Source organism: Lissotriton vulgaris, chromosome 3_1 (genome assembly GCF_964263255.1).
Source record: "Lissotriton vulgaris chromosome 3_1, aLisVul1.2, whole genome shotgun sequence".
NCBI lineage: Eukaryota > Metazoa > Chordata > Amphibia > Caudata > Salamandridae > Lissotriton > Lissotriton vulgaris.
In genome coordinates, this window is record NC_141689.1 from 1554489843 (window position 1) to 1554512948 (window position 23106).

A 23106-nucleotide genomic window follows, 5' to 3' on the forward strand; every position below is an offset into this window, starting at 1 on the left:
GCCGTCACCCGCTTGCTTGTGCACCAAGGACTGTGGGGTGCTGCTGCCTCTAATATGCACCAACCTGCCTGTGGGGTGCTGCAGCTTCCAATATGCACCAAGATGGCAAGTTTTTTTTTTCTTGCAGTTTGTGCTTGTTTCCTTTTTGCTCGCCCGGATGGGGGCAGGGCTAACAAGCCCCATCTTCGCCCGCCTCCTCCTGTTTTCGGCGTGCCTGCTGGGGTGCTGCCACCGCTACGCTTTGCACTAAAATGTAGGCTGTCTCCAGGGGGGGTGTTTCGAGTGAGGCACGGTTTACTTGCTGGCGCTTCACCCTCTCTGCTGGCCTGCTGGCCATCGGGGCTGCTCCTTGCCTATTTCCAATGCCCCTGCTCAAAGACAGGGGCTGACTGCCCGGCGCGGTTGTTGTTTCCATTGTGTTTTACTCCTAGACTGGTCGTGCCCGGGCCTACAACGTAAAGCTGCACCCCTTGTGTGCTGATGCCTCTGTGCTCTGCCGCTTTTCTTCCCCCTCCGTCGGCGGCACTAAGCCATCGAGTTGGGTGCCGGGGGGGGGGGGGTGTATCTGTGACGCTCACCTCGATGCTCTGACCTCTGCCTCTATCCTCCGATGAGTCGGGCCGGGGGGGTTGGATGTTCTTCCCTCCGCCTTGCTGCCTTTCTGGTAAGGGGGGAGCGGGAGTGCCTAGTGGTGCTCGCCGCAATGCTTCAGCGCTCCTCAGCTGATCTCCCGGCCTGGTATGACAACGTTGCCGGGCCTCTTCTCCAATCCGGTGATCCGCGTTCAGGGTGGTTCCGCGCCTGGTTTCAGAGTCTGGGTGGGGGTGCGGCTGGCATTCCCTCTCTTCGCCAATCACCTTCTCTTGCAACACAGTGCCTTCTACGTGTCAACAATTCCTCCCTCGTGCTGCTCCCCCGCTCCAAAGATAGGAGCCATCCTGGGGGAAGCCGGCTTTCATCCCCCCTCAGCGAAGGTGCCCGAGGTTCGCGCCCTACCTCCCCAATGGGCCATTTGAATATTGCAGGGGGCCCATTGGCCATGGGGGTAGGCGCCGCTGTGGCTACTAGGTACGGGGGTATGGGGGTTCTTGCCGCTTTTGGCGTGCTTTTCACGCCGCAAACCGGTTCTGGCTGGAGGTGTCTGGGGCTCGGCGTCTGTTATGGCACCGGTCTCTTATGCCCCCGTTGGGGGTTGCCCTCTGCGATGACAGCTCATCGGCGAAGGTGTCACCACCAACAATGCTGCACAGTTCAGAGTTCAGTGTCAAGGGGCAGGGACCGGCGCCCTTTCTGTAAGGGGTTTATGCCTCAGGCCTGCCATATTTAAGTATTTTTTTAATTTTTTTATTTAATGCATTTTTATAAAGCACAGACTTTACCAGAAGGTGTCAGAGCACTGTACAATATAACCAGTTACGTTACATGAGAGAAATGGTGCAAAATAGAACGTCACAAAAATCAACAGGAGAGGTAGAGTAAAACCATATAGGCAATCACAAAATATCAGACACAGCAATCAAGGGTGGGGAATAAATAAGAAGATGTTACAAATTTACAATGATGAACTAACTTCCTGGAGGGGTGAGTGAATGAGGGTGTTAGTTCTGAAAGTGTCTTTGAAAGAGAAGAGTTTCAAGGTCAGCTTTGAAAATCTGGATGGAGGTGGTGGCCGGAGCAATGACGGAAGCGAGTTCCAGGTTCTCACTGCATTACCTGAGAACGATTGAGCCATCAATCTTTCCTTTTTGAAGGAGGGGGGCTCAACTCAAGCAGAAACCGTTCCGCAATCCGAGAGGGTCTCGAACCTCCTGACAATTTCAGTTTATTCGCCAGGTAACAAGGGGAGGAAGTGTGCAAGGCTTTATGGGTGATGCAGGCAGTTTTATAAATGGATCTTGCCTCGATAGGAAGCCATCGAAGAGAAGATAGGATAGGAGTAATGTGGTCACTTCGTTTGGATCCTGAAATAAAGCGAGCTGCTGAGTGGAGGATGGATTTGAGAGGGAGAGGTGAGATTTGGGTAAGCCAGTCAGAAGAGAATTGCAATATTCCAATCTAGAGAGAACTAGTGATTGAACAAGTGTTTTTAGGTCTTTCTCCGGGAAGAACCGACGGATCCCCCACAGAAGGCGCAGCTGGTAACGTGCGTTCTTAGCAATGGAGTTGATGTGGGAGATTAGGTTGAGTTTTTGTGTCAAGTATGACACCTAGGAATTTAGCGCTGTCGACAATGATGGGTTTATTGTTCAGTAAATTCATCTGATCCATCCAGGATTGAACCGGAGGAGGTAGATAGGAGGAGGAATTCAGTTTTGTTGGGATTGAGAATTAGTTGGGGAACTAACATCCAGTTGTGAATAGATTTGAGAGTAGAGTTGAGTAGTAAAAGATTGTGTGCAGAAGACACCTTGCTGTAGATTTGGGTGTCATCTGCATAGAAATGGTAGTGGATCCCGGATGTACTTAGGAGGTTCCCCAATAGTTCCAGATAGAGATTAAACAAAGTGGGTGCAAGGATAAAACCTTGAGGGAACGCCTTGACCTACCACCAATGGAGATGAAAAACTGTTCTAAATCTTGATCATTTGGGATCTGTCAGAGAGGAGTGAGGCAAACCATTTGAGAACTGTGCCTTCCACGCCCATTCTCTGTTGAAGAGTGTTAAGGAGGGTGTTTTAATTAGCAGTGTCAAAGGCTGCTGAGAGGTCAAGAAGAATCTGAAGGCATGATTCCCCAGAATTGAGTATATGCAGCGCATCATCAATCACTTGCAGCAGGGCTGTTTCAGTGCTGCAATTTTGGATGAAGCCAGTTTAGAACACGTCAGGAGATTATTGTCCATAATATGTAGGGAAAGTTGTTTCGCAACACATTTTTCTAAGATTTTAGAATGAAAAGGGAGGTTGGTGATGGGGCGGAAGTTGTTGAGGTCCTTCGCATCTGTGGAGTTTTTTTTTAGAAGAGGGGTAACCTGTCCTGTTTTGAGGGCAGCAGGGAGGGAACCTTGACTGAGGAAGAGGTTAACTAGCCTGGTCCAGTAAGAGAGAGTATTGGTGTAGAAACCAATGGCAATGCCACAAGGATGGGGTCAGAGGAATGGTTGGAGGGTTTGGTTTTAAGGATGCATTTGAGGAGGTCATCTTCAGAGATGGCGGCAAAGTTCTGCCAAGTGACTAAGGATTGTCATTCCGCAATGCGGGTGGGGTGGGTGACCTGATCCACTTGTGATTTTACCATTTTGTCAAAGAATAGGGCAAATTCTGCAGCTTTCTTTGAAGAATCCTCAGGCTTAATGGTTTGGGGAGATAGTAAATGACAGTATTGCCCACACGTTTAAAAAAGTTTTGATAAAAGGTGCCTTAAAAAACAGGTTTTGGTGTTTTGATGATTTTTGAGTGGAGGGCAACCTGGTTTTCTTTTCCCTCTGTTGCTCCTATGTTAATATATGCCCCACTAATGAGACAATAATGACTTTAACACCCGCAACGTAGGGGCCAAGTATGCAGATAAACTCCTGGCAAATCCCGTTGGAATCATCTTACACACATTTCTGAAAAGACACAAACTGAAGTCAGCACAAGTCATACAATAACACCTCACACTGGACCATGTGTTCATAAGCAACCGCATCTGGGACCAACTCTTGAACTCTTTTATATTACAGCAGCAGGCCAATGATCATCTCCACTAACCACAGGATTTCCTTGCAGCAAGTTAGCCCCCACATTCAAAGCACTGGGGATGAAATTCACACACTGCTCAGAAGAGTGAAATGGAATAAAACCAACACCTCATGCCCAGCAGAATGGAAAAACAACTGGAAGTCAGAGAACATCAATTGTTCGGTTGTGGATACATTCTCACAATGACCACCATTAGCAGCAGCCTTGCACCAGCTGTTTTAAGGAAGGCCAACCAGCACGTACAGTCAAGAAAAAGAAGTGCTGCCTTGGTCAACATTACAGCACTAAGGTCAAAAAGAGCAAAACAACCATGAGGCAGGCCATCTGCCTCTATAAACGTACGGGATAGAGAAGCTTCATCTCAAATGCGCAACAGCAAGAACATTGCAAAGCAGTTGTGTAGGACAGCACAAAAAACAACACAAAGACTAGCAAGGGCTATATGTTCACCAGCTCCTGAAACAAAACAGTCGGGCTGAATTTTGGAGGTATGTCAACAACCTCACCCAACACCTCCATGACGGATCAACAGAGGCCCAGATGACATATGGATGAAGCTCATCCAAACACTCAACTACTGCATGTACTCCTCCAAAGCCAGCAAAGCCAACCATCCAGTGCCACATGGCAGCAGAACGCAAGACCACCTTCATGCAAAAAACAGGTCATGTCAGACAACTAGCCCGCAGCCAACTCCAACGCACTGGGACTGCAGCTGCTTGACCTAAATCCTCAACAACATAAAGCAGGACGGGGCGAGGGGACCAGAAGGGTTCCCCACCCACCTATTTAAGAAGGATTATGCATGCTGTGTGACATTTCTTTCCTTCTTTTTTAACCAACAAACTCACTGTCTCTTTAATAGACCTGAATATTCTCTTTTTTTAACGGTCAATTCCGAGTGTGTATATTCCAATGATTTTAATTAATTGTGCAAATAAATTTTACTTACTTACTTACTGTGCCACCCTTCTCACTCTTCTTTATCAGCACATTAGTGTAAATGCCAGGGTCTCCGGGTCTTGGAAGGGCTTGATTCTACAACCTATACACCACAAGGGAGATGACACAGATATGACAAACTACAGAACGATTGCACCGCTGGACAATAAAGTCAAGGCATATGCAAGCCGACTATTAAATGATCTACACGTCTAGGCCAGAGACAAGGGCATTTTGCCCATCTATCCATCAGGCTTCAGGGAAGGGGCTTTTACTACAGATAACATAATTGTCTTAGCTTACTTGGTAGAGCAGGCCACCCAGAATCCCACAGAGTTGGTAAGATTCACAAAATTCACTTAGCTGCTAAAATCAATCAGTCACTCATAAACATTATTGGCACTTTTAACAAAAATCTGAACCCAGGTGGATTACGAAACACTGAAACTCTGAGGGACAAACAACACTTAGCACTTTAAACAATTGCACACGCCTGAAGGGCACAGAACTCAGTAATAATAACCCAGGACCCTGTCATGCAACTGGATGTGCACCAGGGACTATTCTTTACAATCAGCACATTGCACCTCAGGGGGCCCTACCACTAGGTTGCCTGTCCATAAGACCTTAAAGTACAGTATATGTACTTTCAACTGGTACTTTGCACTTTTGATTTAGTCACCCATCCATGGCACCCGAAATTGTCACAATTACAGGCCCGTCCAACAGGCTCCTTTTCGCAATCCTGGCCCCACATGACATTCTTGACACATGGGCACTTTAGCACCACTGTGCCCTGCACCAGCCCTCTGACAACTTAAAAGCACAGACTATGCTTTACAATCAGCACTCTGCACTTTAGAGATTGTGTTTTCTGCTGGCCGTTGGCAGGATCTTATCTTACTGTCTTTAATGTGTGATGAATGTAATTTTATCAGTATTTTACATGGCACAACAGATTGTAACAATTTTAAGTAATTGAAACAAATAAAGAATTGATTACTTACTTACAGTGAAGTGTGTGTCGATGGTGTGTTTTTAAGTTTCAACTCAGCAGGGATTGTCTATCTCCCTCAATGTTTTCTCTCTTACCAGCAGTAGAGTAGACCTGGGAAGTGAATTCCGCTCTCTTCATAGAATTTGCAAAGTTTTCTGCCCTCTGCGGAGCATGCAGATGCTAAGTTGGCAAGCGAGGAATCTCAACGCTAAATCACCTCCCAGTGAGATTACCCAATGGTGGTGGTAGAAGATGGTCGTGACAGCTCATGTTGAAAAACCATCTGTTCGCGTTGAGGAAGCGGGAAACAACCTTTACAACGCGGTTGTTACACTGTGTTACCTTTACAATGCAGCTGTTACAACAACCGTGTTGTTACAACGCATTGCCATTACAACACAAGTCATTAGATCGACTTGCTCTAGCTGGCGCTCAAACCTAAGTAATAGTATGATTCACTACTCCAACACCTTCCCTACTGTTGCGCAGGTGGGATTTGAAATAGTAAATTATAATATTCCTAAGGTTGGAGCGTCATCTAGTGCAAGTCGATCTAATGACTTGCGTTGTAAAGGTATTGCATTCTAACAACGCTGTTGCTTTAACAACTGCGTTGTAATGGAACACATTGTGAAAGCATTGTAGCATGCTATATTCTGAGGAAGCTAGCGCTCGAGTAGAAAATGAAGCAGGGCCTTTTTGCTTTGCGCATGCTGCCATTTGCACTGATTATCCAGCGCAGGACAAACACCGGATGCTAAAAATCAGCGTGAATGGTGTGACCTAACGCACTCCTCTGCTTGCGGAACTCCGCATAGAGCGGCAGAGTTTTTTTATCACTTCGCGGAGTTCCGCATAACAGAACTCTGCCCAGGCCTACAGTGGGGGAACTCTAAACGTGCAGTCAGCTGCCCTGGTCCTTTATCATCACATCATGATGTGTGAGATAGAGGCCAAGGATAGCAGCTGACGATGACCTGCCCTGCTTCTATCATGGATTCATGATGAGAAAGACCTGTGAGAGCTGTCTTTGTTCTATTTCTATGGAGCAACTGGTTGCCGTCTTAATCCATTGATACCAGGTTTGTCTATTGTTCCATTATAAGAATTGTCATGCTCCTTTCTTTGACGTGGGGTTTCGGGATCTGAAGTAGGGCATGTTTCCTCCCCAAACCCCTATTAAACAAGGCTGATGATGGACTCATGTTGGGAAAAACGAAGACCAACATAACCTTCCATGGCCCTATGACAAGACAGGCGGATGGTGTTGATAGTGAGATAGGCTGAAACAGCAAATAAATCCTTTCTGCAGTTGTCCTCTTCTTCTACACTGATGGAGAGTTGTCCAGAACATGATGCTAAACCAACCTCTGTCTGAGTGGCCAGTACCTATACCCCTTGCTGGCCAAGGTGGGACATCAGGGCTGAGAGGACCTGCAATGTTCCAATATTTTTCTGCTCCTCCAAACTTGCCATCCTGTACCTTTTGTTTGGCAGATGTTTGTGAGGGAAAACAACACTTACAACACAACTTTTACAACGCACTACCTTTACAATGAAACTTTTACAATGCATCCATTACAACGCATGCCATTACAACGCAACCATTACAATGAATGTCACTACAACGCATACCACTACAACGCATGTCATTACAACGCAGTCATTACAAAGCATACCATTACAACGCATACCTAAACTATCCAACACTTACCCTACTGTTGCACCCCCTGGAGTTAGAATAGTAATTTTTACCCGTACACTATCCAATACTTACCCTACTGTTGCACCCCGTGGAGTTAGAATAGTAATTTTTACCCCTACACTATCCAACATTTACCCTACTGTTGCCCCCCTGGAGTTAGAATAGTAATTTTCACCCCTACACTATCCAATACTTAACATACATGCAATGTAATGGTATGCGTTGTAATGGTATCCGTTGTAAATGTAGTATGCATTGTAGTGGAATGCGTGGTAAAGGTAGTTTCAAAGAATTCGTTGTATTGGCATGTGTTGTAATGGAATGCATTGTAATGGATGTTGCGATGTAAAAAATGTGTTGTAAAGGTATGCGTTGTAAAAGTATGCATTGTAACGACATACATCCGTTTGTGAGCTTGTGAGACCAAAGTATGCAGTCAGAATAGTTCAGACAAGTGCAGCTGTGATTTACTTTTGCCTCAAACATTGTCAACGGAGATGACCACATCAAGGCAAATGGCAGATGAGTGCATTTTATCCATGCAGTGAAAACCTGTAGTGGATCATTGTGGAAAGGACTAAGTACCTCTCCCAACCTCTGAGCAGACAGGGTTGGTGAAATTGTACGTGTCAGATGGGATGTCTGATATGGACATCGCCAACTCAATACAAAGGGTAACACTATTTTGTGTAGGGCATTGATATTTCATAAAAAAAACCTCACTATTAACTAGTCTATCTTTGCAACACACTTCTCATATAAAAACAACAGACATACTTGGTATATGTCACAGACATGATGAAGACAAATTGTTCAAGTTATGGGCACTAAATGTACCTTTTGTTTGGTCAAACCTGTAAGCAGTCTCCAGGGATGCAGGTAAAAGTACACGTGCTCCAGGAGTAGAATCATGCTGTCTCTAACTTTGGTCAAGTCATAGACGGACTTGAGGAGGCAATACTCACTTTCTTTAAGGAAAGCAGCACCATTTGCGTGCATCCCTAATATATGAGGGTGACTAAATTCAAATTCAAATTAGCTTTATTCGATATTTCAAAGAATATCATACAAGCATACATAGCAGAAGAAAATATAAAACAATTCATTTGATCAATTCATTAAAATAGATAAAAATGGAAAAGTGTATCGGAGAAAATATTACCAATTAAAAAGAAAGATCAGGGGAACCAATCTTATCATGATTAAGCGTTATTATAAAAGAATCTAAAAAACAGCATGTTTATATAGGGCCTTGCAGAGATTTCCTAAATTTAATCAACAACTTCAAGTACTGTTCCATGATACAAATAACTTCTCTATCCTCTAACATCTGTAGGCGCTCATAGGCGTCCTTACAAGACCTCAGGCCCCATCTCTTTAGTAGGGGTTTCAATAATGTTTTCCTGAGAATCGCATAATAAGTACAAAATAAGATGGTATGGATATTTGATTGCACAGAAGTATCATCTCATGGACAAGGACTCAGATTTCGGGACCAATCATTTCCTACTGGAAAAGTTATAAGACGGAAAAATGACCCCAGTCTAAATCTGGCAAGCAGCATTCTAGCATAACAAGAAAAGTCAGTAGACAGGTATGCTTGAAGCCCCTGTGCTGCGTCACCCTTTGGTACACCTGGAGTGTTGTATTTAATTTTTGAAGGTTCCATCTTTTAGTCTCCAGGTGATCCAATAGAGTTTTTCTCAAGTTTTTTCTTGAAATAGGATCCAAGGTCAAAGGATCAGAAAAGTACTCTGGGTGACCAATTTCCACAAAAAAGTTTTTAATGTAAGCCAGCCATTTCGTGTGTCTTGCCCCCTCCTGTTTGAGAATGTCCAATATCACTTCGCGATTCAGATCTGTTTCAATAGTGGTCCAGATTTTATGCCACAAAAGTGGGGGCTCCACTTTAATTAAGTTGAAATAAATGGTAAGTCTAACTCAATGTGCATCATGTATACGGAAGTAGATTTGGGTGTTGCCAATAAATACCTTAGGAAGTTATTTTCTTCTTTTTGAATAGAGGCAATATTTTTTTCAATGCCCCAAAGGCCGGCCCCATAAATAGCTGTTGAAATACATTTTGTTTTATAAAGAACAATTAGCTGTTTAACAGGCCTCCCACCTATTCTTCCAGCAAAGTCTCTGAGCCCACCAACAGCTCTAACAAGGGCAAGTTTCCTCATTTTAACTGCCGACTTCCAGGAGGCATGTCGGTTTACAGAAATGCCCAAATACGTGAAATTGTCCACTGTCTCTAGTCTTTGCTCCTCAATATAAATGGGGCAAGATCTTTTATTTATCTTTTTATTGCAGACCATTGAGTAAGTTTTCCTAATATTGACTCTCAGGCCTTTATTGTACATAAAGTCTCTGAATGCCGTGACTGCCCTTTGTAGCCCCACTATAGTTTGTGAAAGTATAGCCGCGTCATCGGCGTAGAGCAAGATAGGGATTGATTGCCCTGCCACCTTTGGATAATCACATTCAAAGTTTTTTAGATGATCTCCTATTGCATTTATATAGAGGGAGAAGAGCATTGGGGCCAATATGCACCCCTGCCTAACCCCTCTATTTATGGAAAATCTTGGCGAGCACTCTCCTTTTGGGCCATATCTAACTCTAGCTCCTGCGTTTCTATACAAATTCTTTATAAAGATGAGTATTGATGGATCTACTCCTAAAAGTTCCAGTATATCCCAAAGTTGTTCATGGTTTACACAGTCAAAAGCAGAGCTTAAGTCTACATAAGTGACATACAGGTTTCCGTTTTTTGTATCAACGTATTTGGACATAATAAGATGTAGGTTCAGAGTTTGTTCAACTGTACCTCTCCCTGATCTGAAGCCATACTGGAGTGTTGAAAGTATGTTCTTCTCGACTACCCATACTTCAAGACGTTTCAGAATAATACGGCCCACAATCTTCATTAGGGAATCAAGCAGGGGGTATACACCTGTTACAACGCATTTGTTACAACGCACTACTGTTACAATGCGACTTTTACAACGCATACCATTACAACGCATTGCGCTGGGGGGCGCTCTAGGATAGGGAATAAGTATAATTTACTATCCAACACCTTCCCTAGGGTCCACGGGGACTGGAGTTAGAATAGTAAATTATACTTACCACTATCCAGCACCTCAAAGCGCTATGCGTTGTAATGGTATGCGTTGTAATGGTCGCGTTGTAACAGTAGGTAGTTGTAATAGTATGCGTTGTAACATGGTACATCCCAAGCAGGGAGATAGGCCTATAGCAAGATGGAGAATGCCTATCACCCTTTTTGAAGATGGGTATCACTACAGCCACATCCCATGATGGAAAGTGGCCTGAAGTAGTCGCAGAGTTCAAGGCAGAGGTCAGTATTGGTGCCCAAAAGGATATTTCTGCTTTGAAAACATCTGTTGGGATGGCGTCCGGGCCTGGTGCCTTACCAGCTGGGCTCTCCCTTATCGCCATCTCCACCTCTTCCCACCTGAAGACAATATTGGAATGAGTTACATCAAGCGGATCTATGGATGATGAAGTCTTTGGTTCTGATGTCCTCGATGTAGGTTGACTATATAGGTTTTGAAAGTAAGCGGCCCACGTCTCACCATCAATTGCCAGGTCCATATTTCTCTCCGGCATCTTTACCCATGGGAGCGGGGTATTTATGAGGGTGACTAATATTGACAAAATACAAAACAACATGGAACTCCTCCAGCGAGCTTGCTTGTTTTTCAAGATCTCTGGAGAAGAATAGCATACCTCCCTGATATTTGAGCCCGACTGATATTGACAAAAAACAAAGCAACATGGAACACCTCTAGTGAGCGTGCTTGTTTTTCAAGATCTCTGGAGAGACATAGCATGCTTATTGAGAAAAAAAACTTGATATGAAAATGCTTACCTGTGCGAGTTGAATGACTACGTTGTTCCGAGTTGCCTCATGCACGCGTATTTTATAGAAGAATAAGGTCTAGTGGGAAATGTCTGACCGAAAAATGGGGGCCCTTCCTGAAAGTGATGACACCCCCAATGTAGGCTATCTTATTTATGAAGACTTCTTCTGTCTCTCTCGAGTCACGTTTTCTTTTATGTATGTATATATTGTGACTCCTTTTAACTCTTTTCCTCACGAGAAACCCCCAAATCCATACTTCTTGGCACCGTCACTGTACTATGTTACTTGTGGTGCTTGAAAAAATACTTTTTTAATGGTTTATGGTCCTAATCAATTAGATTATGAAGACAACCACACGTCGGAATACCCTTTTTATGCCACGCAGATATGGGTCCTTCTGCTAGGAAAAAATTGTTTCCTTCCAATATTTAAAATATAGAGAGTGCAAGGCAGTTGGCATGTTATAGAGATCTACTATGGGTTCATATCCGATATGTGTGTGTGGGTGGGGGAAGGAGTACAGGGTAAGTATTTTTGAATCCCCATAATCATCTGATCTCCCTTCTTTAGTATATAAATGCAACCCCTCTTCAAATATGTGCTGTTCCACTGTTTGTTCTATTTTAATCTTTGCTTCCACTTGTATATTGATTTCATGTCTATACAATTCATCATTTATGGTTTGCTGCTTATGTGGGGCGGCTATAGTGGGGGCTTACATCTTAGATGATGCACATTTTGTTTAATACCATAACCTGATGTCACAGATTGGTGCGGCCTACTGGCTGTTTCAGTTTTGTTTTGATACATAGTCCATTTATCTAATATTCCAAATGTCAAAAAAGAAAAGGCGCTGTAGTGCAGCTTCCCAGAGCCATGCTGGGACTTTTGTTCAAACAAGGTACGAATGCCGTATTATAAATATCTATACATTACGTTTCTAAAAAACAGGCCGGTACTTTAAGGTTATTTATTTATTTTTTAATGGATTGGTTTGTTGGAAATTATGAACGTAGTTTGTAACAAAGTAGTGCAACATTTCTAAACTAGTTGTGATAGTTTGATTCGTATTGTAAACTCAATTGAGTTGTTTTAATAAATATAAATAACAGTTTCAATATTTCAAGAAGCGGTATTCTCTACCAAAAATACAGGTTCTAAACATGATTTTACACTTTTTTAAAGTCTCTAAATTATTAAGTGCAGAGTAGACGTTTTTAACAAGAATTGCCGTTTTTAGTTTTTCCAAAATCTCTTTCAACAGAATGTCTTGCCAAGTCAAATTACTTGGCATTCCACATTGTGGGATGCTGTCTTGGCACCCCCTGTATTTTATTTTGTTTTTTTTTTAATTCCTGTGAAGTCAAAATTTTACATTTTTCAGGGCCTAGCTACATTTTCAATTTTGTATCACCTGTTAGTACATTACAGATATAAATTATATAAATGTACTCAATGATTGTTAAACTATAGCAGAATCAGTGTACAGGAGTTGCTTTACTAGTGGTCTCTTCCTTATTTTGTCTTTATAACAGGTATCAAGTGATTGTGATTGTTATTGTATACTGTTTTCCATTGGTTGTGATGGCTGTCACCTACACCATAGTTGGAATTACTCTCTGGGGAGGAGAGATTCCAGGAGATACCTCTGACAAATACCACGAACAACTTAAAGCCAAAAGAAAGGTACAGAATCTGACTTTGATCATTGTGTATGCCTTGATTAAGATAATGATGCTTCGAAAATAACTTTAGCTAACCAGGTAAATGCATTTCCATTAAAGTAGTGCATGAAAATAGTATAACTTAAACTTTCAATCATATATTGTTATTGTTTTGCTCCTATCTGTACATTGTAAATGTCAGGTCTGGAAAATAATGCACAAACTAAAAGGCTTGCCAATGTGGAGAATTCCAAGTCCTCCTATTCTATTTTGTTTATTTAGAAGTAGTTTTGTGTAGCTCTGTTCTGATCAAGGGTGGTGTCAGTGTGCTTTATAATAAATAATATCCTCGAAGCCTTAGTTGCAAAATACAAGGCAGAGAACATGTGCAATAAAACAAACACGGACAACTCAATCATTCAGAGAAATTACTGCATACACGTATAAATGACATCAAGAAAATAACAAGCCAAACAAGCACAATGTAAAGGAAAAAAAAAAAAAATAAAGTATGCATTGTGTCTATTGCCCAGGTGCTGCAAAAGGAAAAGATAAAGGGGTATTAGTGAATGAGATATCAGCTGAATCGTAGTCTTCCTATCTTTCCGGAAACAAAATGTTCATGATATCCAAGGGCCTCCGAATTCCACCAGGAGGAAGTGGTACCTGAAGATGATGCTTACTTGGTCATAATAGAGTAGGATTAGAAACTTTTAAATTCTATTGAAGGACATCTTTGCTTTTGAGTATTTTGTTCCCACCAAAGATATTTAGGGAGGACTAGAGATAGTCTGGGTGTTGTTATCCAAGGACTTTAACGCTTATATAGCAAGCTAGTACTTGAGGTCTGATTTAGAATTTGGCGTACAGGGTACTCCATCGCAAACACAACGGAGAACGCTGTCTGCCAAACCTGAGGTGCACCTGCCTCATTAGAGATAAGTGGACATCAAGTATTTTGTTAACAGAGCCCCCGTGGCCTTCATCAAAGGAATGCTTTCTGCATTGGCCCAACAGGTTTGGCAAACAGGTACTCTGTCACATTTGAGACTGAATTCTTGCCCACCAGACCATAGGTCTGCCTGTTTTTTTTTAGAGATAAGTAGACATCAAGTATTCCATTGGCAGAGCCTCTATTGAAGGTTTTATGGAATAGTTACAATCGCCCGATAGAGAAGGAGCCATCATAGGAAAGACATTACTTCATCCACCCTTTTTAGGATGCACGTGATATGCTTTTTTACCCTGTCCTCCACATCGAACGTTGGAAGTTTGTTTCTGAAACATAAAAAATGTCAAAGTTTGGTGGATGGCTGGCAAAATCAATGGTGATTGTCCACCAAACTTTTAGTACATTGAAAGGAATCACTATAATAGCTGTGCCTTTCAATTTACAGAGATGGTTGCTGAGCCAACGGGCATCTCTAAATTGAACAGACAAAGTACTGTCGAGATGGCAGAGTTAATGTTCTCCACTATCCCAATGGACACAGCTCTTTCCGCCAAACACTAAATCAGGTCCTTAATTCTTGCCCTCAGGTGTAGCCAATTAGGTTCTCCACAACTCATTTTTACATCATCATAAATGTTATCACCTGAGGCAAGTTTGGCTGCTGTGTGCAGCAGACTCTTGAAGAGGTTAATGGAGTTTTTAAGTGAGCTATTGAGTAGATCGTTGTTATAGTGTACTTTGATAACTAGAAAATGCATGTGTGTATTGTGATCTTAACATTATTTCACTGCAATAGCCTAAAGCATCTCCGAAGAACATCCTTCATACATACATATAATGAGTGAACAAATGTAACTTTATTCATTTATGATGTATAAAAACATTGCAAAATCACTATATTTTCATATTCGACATTTGTAAGTCTTGCACATCTATGCAACAGGCTATGCCTACATTTATGTGAGATTGTGTTTTCTATGTAATGAACATAAAATAGTTGGGAAATATATTTAACAAAAACATTCACTGTATGTCAGCACACTAGTACAATTGGGAAATTGTAAAATATATTTGATTAAATACATACCAGCTGAATATAATGTAAGAAAATCACACCATGTTCAGCCTCATTAATAAAGTCTTTGTGTGTCATTTTGATTCTTGTCAATGCTGGTGATTCACAGGGTTACTGGCAAAAGAGTCTCAGTTGGTTCTGCTGTTGGCATTTAACTAATGATCCATCCACCACTCACGTCACAGTAAAGTGGTGGATGCCTTTTCCTATTTAGGCAAGTGTGATGTCACTGAAATTCCTAGGATTGGGTTTGTCATGATGCGCTTGGTAAACCACCAAAGTTACATTATTTAATGACCATGACGTGCAGGAAGAAAATTCCCATTTGCCTCAGTAACATTTTTGTTTGTTTGTTTTTCTAAAACGCTTGCTTTGGGAGTACATTTAAAAAAAGGTTTGACTGGGTAAACAAACCATGAACCACACTCTGCAAACTGCTTTGCCTACAATGCATTATTTGTAGCATCACATGGAAGGAAAGAAATTAGAGTTTCATCATAAAAATATGGCAGGTGTCCCTTTGCCAGGGGAGAAGGGCCCAGGGCCTTGTTTGATTTTGCTGGTTGGCAAGCATCCTCCATCATTAGGACAAATGCACCTGGAACAAATTATAATTGCCCGTAAGGTGTCTCTAATGATGCTTGAAGTTCTTATTCAATGTATTAATGTATTCTGTATCTTGACAAAGCTTGGAGTTCATCAACATATGTTAGAATGTGGTGGCTTTGGGGCATCCGTCAAAAATTTGTAGATGTCCTATGCACCCAACTAGTGGTTTGCTTGCCTCATTTAGAAGGGCCACATTTCTGTTGCTAGAACCCCAGCTGGCCCCAACAATGGAGATCTTTAAACCAATGGGACATCCACCACAGGATTGTCCGTCAATGTACATCAATAGTGCACTATAAAGCGTGGTTATTTCAACATACATTTTTCCTCTTCTGGACTGTCAGGGAAAACCTTGTGGTCCAGAACAGGTAATAAGATAAACAAGAGAAATGACCCCCACCAGCTGGAGAAGGCTCTTCAGCATGTTCATTTTTTGTTTAGGAGTCTGTTTTTGAAAAACAAAGACACTTTGCTGACTGGGTGAAATAAATGTAATGCGTATTTGGCAAAGCTTATGTAATTAAGGCATTGTGGTCTCAGGTAGGGAAAGGGAACAATGCCCCCTCCCCCGACACACTCAGGTAAAAAGCTTCCTATACATCAGTGCCATTTTTCCTAATTTTATGAAATAAAATCTTGCTGTGGATATTTGTGTCTTGAAATAAAAAAAATGCTTGCCAAGGGAAGCATAAAATGGGAGCATTTGGCAAATCCTCAGTGCTTTCAGCTGAGCTGCAGCAGAGGCATGTATGTTGAAAGCATAGAGATGCCTGCTTTCCATGTGGAGCTCTCTAAACTTGGCGATCGGTACTCAGCCAAGGAGCCAAGGCTGTTGACTCTTCTGACCTGCAAGGAAGGCGGGCCACACTCCACCTTCTAAATGAACCACTGGTTATTTTGATTAATACAACTACTATCAAAATAAGTTATGTGTTTGCATTTCATTTACAAAACACTATTTTTTACTCAGATACCAAAAGTGACTAAAGTGAATTACACTGAGCAACATGTATTCACAAGGACTTTTTTAGAGTTTCTGGGAAGCCAAACATCTTCTAATTTCTGGAGGAAACTTTAAACACAGAGTAGAATCCATCTTTTGAATTTCCTCTACAGCATTATCCCTGTGGCAGAGCAAATTCAGTAAGTGGACTCTGTATTCAATGGTTCCTCCAGAAATCGGATGCTTTCAGTTCCCTCTAAACTCTGAAGAGGCCCTCAAAGCCTTATCTGTGAAAATACCACCAACCGGGATGGAGTTTTGTCATATCTGCAGTGACTATAATTATGCATGATAAACAGATCTAGCATTAGCTTTTCATAAGATACTAGCATATGCCTATTGTTTTGTTTTACCCAAAGCATCACACTCTTTGATACAAGGTTCTTGTACTTTGAAGTGTGGTGTACTGGTTCCGAAAAGGGATTACTACCCAATGCAGAAGGTAGCAGCAGTTCCCCTAACATCAATTGTTTTATAGGGTGAACAGTCAAAATATCGAGTCCAAAATATCGAATTGACATAGTATCGAATTTTAAATATAGAATGGACAAAATATCGAATGGACAGAATATAGACATCAAAAATATCGTTTTTAAGGTAAGTAATGTAATATCGAATGTTACACATATAGAAAGTTAAAATATCGAAGTATATAATATAGGTTATTAAAATTATCGATTTTTTAATAATATCTAATTTTTTATAGTGTTTTTTATGTCATTATATGTGAGAAAAGTGTGTATTTATGTTATAATTAATTTTAATTAATGAATTTTGTTTTTATAATTTTTGCGTAATTTAATTCTGTAGCGGGTTGTGGGTTTATAGGGGAATAGGGTGGAAAGTAATTTAATTATAATTACTAAAATATGTAAATGTATTTATTGGTATTATTTTTTAATTAATTGTTAATTAATTTATATTTGGTAATTAATAAAATTTTAATAGGTAATTAATTTTAATCAATTGATTAATTGCTAATTATGTTAATTTTACTAATTTATTTTCTGTAGCGGGTTGTGGGTTTATAGGGGAATTGGTTGGGAATTAATTTAATTATAATGAATAAAATATGTAAATTTATTTATTGGTATTAATTTTTAATTATTTGTTAATTAATTTATATTTGGTAATTAATTAAATTTTAATTGGTTATTAATTTTAATTAATTGATTAATAGCTAATTATGTTAATTTTACTACTTTATTTTCTGTAGAAGGTTGTGGGTTTATAGGGGAATAGGGTGGGAAGTAATTTATTTATAATTAATTAAATAATTAAATGTATTTATTTGTATTTAATTCAAATTAACTGTTAATTAATTTTTAATTATTAAATAATTAATTGTTAATTTGTTATTAATTTGTATTAAAAGGTAACTAATTGTAATCATTAATGTTAATTAGTAATTTTAATAGATTAATTATTATATTATTTTAAATTGGTAATTAAATTTAAATAATTTTTTTATAGATATTAATTTATATATTTTTAAATATATATGAAGTATTTATTTTCCATAATGTTGCATTCTCTGGAGTGGGAATAGTAATTTTTACCTCTCCGCTATCCAACGCTTTCCCTACTGTTGCACTCTTTGGAGTGGGATTAGTAATTTTTACCTCTACGCTATCCAACTTTTTCTCTACTGTTGCCCTCACTGGAGTGGGAATAGTAATTTTTACCCCTACGCTATCCAACGCTTTCCCTACTGTTGCACCCACTGGAGTGGGAATAGTAAATTTTACCTCTACGCTATCCAACGCTTTCCCTATTGTTGCAACCACTGGAGTGGGAATAGTAAATTTTACCTCTACACTATCCAACGCTTTCCCTAATGTTGCACCCACGGGAGTGGGAATAGTACATTTTACCTCTACGCTATCCTACGCTTTCCCTACTGTTGCACCCACTGGAGTGGGAATAGTAATTTTGACCCTTACGCTATCCAATGCTTTCCCTACTGTTGCACTCTTTGGAGTGGGAGTAGTAATGTTTACCCCTACGCTATCCCTACTGTTGCATTCACTAGAGTGGGAATAGTAATTTTTACCCCTACGCTATCCAACGCTTTCCCTACTATTGCACCCACTGGAGTGGGAATAGTACATTTTACCTCTACGCTATCCAACGCTTTCCCTACTACTGCACCCACTGGAGTGGGAATAGTAAATTTTACCTCTACGCTATCCAACGCTTTCCCTACTGTTGCACCCACAGGAGTGGGAATAGTAAATTTTACCTCTATGATATCCAACGCTTTCCGTACTGTTACACCCACTGGAGTGGGAATAGTAATTTTAACCCTTACGCTATCCAACGCTTTCCCTACTGTTGCACTCTTTGGATAGGGAATAGTAATTTTTACCCTTATGCTATCCAACGCTTTCCCTACTGTTGCACTCACTGGAGTGGGAATAGTAATTTTTACCCCTACGCTATCCAACGCTTTCCCTACTGTTGCACCCACTGGAGTGGCAATAGTACATTTTACCTCTACGCTATCAAACGCTTTCGCTACTGTTGCAACCACTGGAGTGGAAATAGTACATTTTACTTCTACGCTATCCAACGCTTTCCCTACTGTTGCACCCACTGGAGTGTGAATAGTAAATTTTACCCCTACGCTATCCAACACTTTCCGTACTGTTGCACCCACTGGAGTGGGAATAGTAATTTTAAACCTTACGCTATCCAGTGCTTTCCCTACTGTTGCACTCTTTGGAGGGGGAATAGTAATTTTTACCCTTACGCTATCCAACGCTTTCCCTACTGTTGCACCCACTGGAGTGGGAATAGTAATTTTAACCCCTACGCTATCCAACGCTTTTCCTTCTGTTGCACTCTTTGGAGTGGGAATAGTACTTTTTACCCTTACGCTATCCAACGCTTTCCCTACTGTTGCACCCACTGGAGTGGGAATAGTAATTTTTACCCCTACGCTATCCAACGCTTTCCCTACGATTGCACTCTTTGGAGAGGGAATAGTAATTTTTACACTTCCGCTATTGTACGGTAATAATATTGGATATTATTAAATTATATTATGTTACTATATATATATGTTTTAACAAATATGATTTAAAACAAATGTTTGTATAATTTCCATTAATTATTTAATTATTATAAGTTAATTTAAGTATTTTAAAGTATATTTTAGTAAATAATTTTTAATATTAATTTAAATTAACATTGTTTTCAATAAAGTCGATATTTTTATAAACTATATTTTAGTAAACGATATTTTTTACTCGATATTGTTGTACTTACCTGTTTGTAGATACAAACTCGATATTCTGTCTTTCGATATTTTTTTCAACGATATTTTTGACAGTCCATATTCTGTCCCTCGATATTATGTCAGTGATCCGTTTTATAGCAATAGCTGCTGGCTTTTGTTCCTATGAAGCAACACTGCTTGATATGTGACTGTAAAGAAATGTGTTGGGCCATTGGGTACAAGTCATGTTGGTGAATTAGAGTCCCCTCCGCCACCTCAAGTTGCATTATACAATATCAACATCATTGTGTCAAAATATCAGCTGCTTAAATGTCCCACACCAAAATATAGTTTTACTATGCTCTCTAGGTAACAAACAAAAATATCAACTTCAAAAACATTGTCTTCCCAACATTTGTGAAAACAATATTATGCACTAAAATAAATGTTGTATTTCAAAATAAGATGCAAATATCAAAATTATCATAAGCAAAAATATTCTCTACCAAACTATCTTCAAAATATTAGAAACAAATAAATATTCAAACCCAATTTGTTCATGTTCCTGACTTCACTTGAAATTTAATTAAACTGGTAACAAGGTAAAAAAATCATTAAACAAACTACACTACACAACTAACATCTACAAACATGTGTGAATAAAACTTATAATTAATGTCCTGGCCAATCAATAACAAACATCCTTCCCAAAAAACTAACTAGCAATCAAACAGCACTAATATAATGCAGTCAGGAAAATTTACTAAAAAACAAAATTGCTGCACTGGATATTGGGGGAGAGAGATGAACAGACCCATATTTACTAAGATTTGGTGCTTCTTCTCTCTTTCCCAGCTTGCACACTGTAGTGTAGTTCCTATATTCCCAATAGGCTCTGGGCATTGGAATAACATAAACAATAGTTTAGACATAGGACTGAAGTCGACTAGGTCTCTATTGAATATGTTAGACTTAATTGTGAATGCCAGCTAGCTCAGAGGTCACTAGAAACTTTCTCGAATACACAAGAAGGGATTAGTTTCTGACAACCATATAACATGACAACTTTGTTCCCCAAGAATAAGGAATATATCTCCAGAGTTGCGTAAACAATAGATGGCTATTTCACTCAGTCAATCGTGCAAGCTTCATTTCACCAGAAGTGCAGAGAAATAGAGAGACGGGCGTTTTCAATAAAAAAGGTTATTTATTGAGCAGTCTTCTTTCTCATGCAAGAGAAGTTAATTGCAACAATTGTAATACTTGCTATGAAGTAAAGTGCGTACAGTAAAGAGAGTATTATGAAATAATACTGTAAAAGCATGATATGGTTTCTAAGCCATAAGGTACTTAAAATGGATAAAATACATAAAATGATAAATAATGACTAAAAGTACTGAACTGGTGCATCTAAAATACGCCTATCCTGGTGTACCTAACCTAAGTCTAGTACAAGGGAAGAAGTAAGTGAGGTGTAGCTTAAGTTAAATAGTTTCTGCCAAGAATCTATCCAAGAATTCTCTAAGGGTCTAATCAGCTCCGTACCTTGGTTATAGAATGAAGGAGGTCTTGTATCTCTCTCTCAGGACTCGATCTCCCAGTAACCCACAAGGGTAGCAGGGAAACACTGGAATTGGATTTCTCGGCAGTAGAAAAGACAGCGTCTCTCTCAGTGCGTCATCTGGAGGGTCGGCTTCCTTCGGCACTCGCTACAGCAGGGCGTCTGGCAAGTAGTTAATCTATCTGCTCCAAACCACCGTGTGTTTGCTAGGGCAGATGTGGGTATATTTATACCTGGAAGGTGCCGAGTTTGATGTAAGGGTGGACATAATACCGTCACTAACAACTCGAAGTTCTTTACACGCTCCAGGAGTTCTGGGACAAATCAATACTGAAGCAGGGGTAAGTCCCGTACTGCTGAAGGCTGGTTGTCTTCAAGAACTCGTTGTATTCTAGGAGCTTAGTGGAAGTAGCCATGCCATATTTGGACTGCATTGGCTGTGCCTAAATATGGTTATGATTCTTATGCCTATATAAGGATATGATAAGTTATACCTATATAAGGGCATGAATCCGGAAAATTACACTAGAGCCCTAGATACATTATAACAACACAAACATGCTCCTTAGTACCACAAAACTGAAAAGAGCAATACCAAAAACTAACTGTCCACAAATATCTCTTCGGTTAGCTGGCCAAAGGCCTGCAATATCCACCTTAAAAATAAACCAGAAAAACAAACATCAGTAATCCACTCCAAAATACCCAAAACGGTTCAACAAATCTCAATACCATACCTCTCACCATCAACCACAACAAAGAACCTTCCATACTTTATAATAATACAAACATTGCAAAATAATCCTTGTATTTAACAATGAATACACCACAGTTCCCCTCAACATTCCAAAATGGCTTGATGTAGCTACGTTTAAATGATGACTCTCTCCTTTACGCAAATATACACAATTCATGGCGTACACTTTGACAACAAAATCTTGCATGCACCATTGTCAAACAAACATACTTCAACATGTAAGGAACTGTTCACATTCCTTGCAGTGTTTTAACGAAACTTGAGGGGGCCCCCTGAAAGGTAAGTGGAGGGGCTCCCTGTGGGCTCAATCAGGAGCTCCCAGGCCGGAGCAGTGTGCTGAGGGGCCCCCCTGGAGCTTGGGGCCCCACGCACCGCGGGGGCTGCCAGGGATTGTGTTACGCCTCTGATTCCTTGACCAGAAAATGAATGCACCCAACATGAAATCTTAGTATATTTTGAGTTAACAATGATAAACACTACACACACAAATGTACCCAGCTGCATAAAATCAAGGCTATTTCTTCATTTTAATCAGGCTTGAAAAAACTTCACTGTTACTCCATAAACAATAAATTTCAATTTGAAAATAACCTTTTGCTTTGGCTGCTAGGCCTCCCCCCACGCTAATACTTGTTTTGATTATTTGGGGTAGTTTGGCGGGGTTTTTTTCAACATCTTAGGGATTCTAAAAGTTTCCAGGGGTTGTGGATTCCAATGGAGGAGACCCAAAAAAAGCCAAGTTGTTTGGGAAAAATAGGAAAAGAGTGCTTGTGATATAAGTGTCTGTGTGGTATTCCTACCTCTGTGTCATCTCTCGCGTAGGGTTTTCTTGTGAACTGCATTTGTATTCTGTTTTGCTTCATGATTCTGTCTGGGAGTCCCCATGCAGCTCTAGAGTCTCTTGGTCAGTCAGTTGACTGCCAACCTGGGACTGTATGGGAGCTTGCCGTCGTGGGTCCTCTACTTGAAATAAACCTCCAACCTTTCATCAAAACCTGGATTGTATTTTCTTGTGTCCCCACTCTACAGTTTGTTTTTTTCATAAA

The 23106-nt window shown here is 40.4% G+C and overlaps 1 protein-coding gene across 1 annotated transcript in view; it reads left to right on the plus strand.

Moving 5' to 3' along the window:
- TACR3 (tachykinin receptor 3) overlaps window positions 1–23106 on the plus strand; it is a 1258290-nt gene that overhangs the window by 683215 nt on the left and 551969 nt on the right. Inside the window, exon 3 of the mRNA XM_086963249.1 lies at window positions 12755–12905. Coding sequence (XP_086819375.1) covers window positions 12755–12905 — 151 coding nt within the window. The remainder of the gene's footprint in view (window positions 1–12754; window positions 12906–23106) is intronic.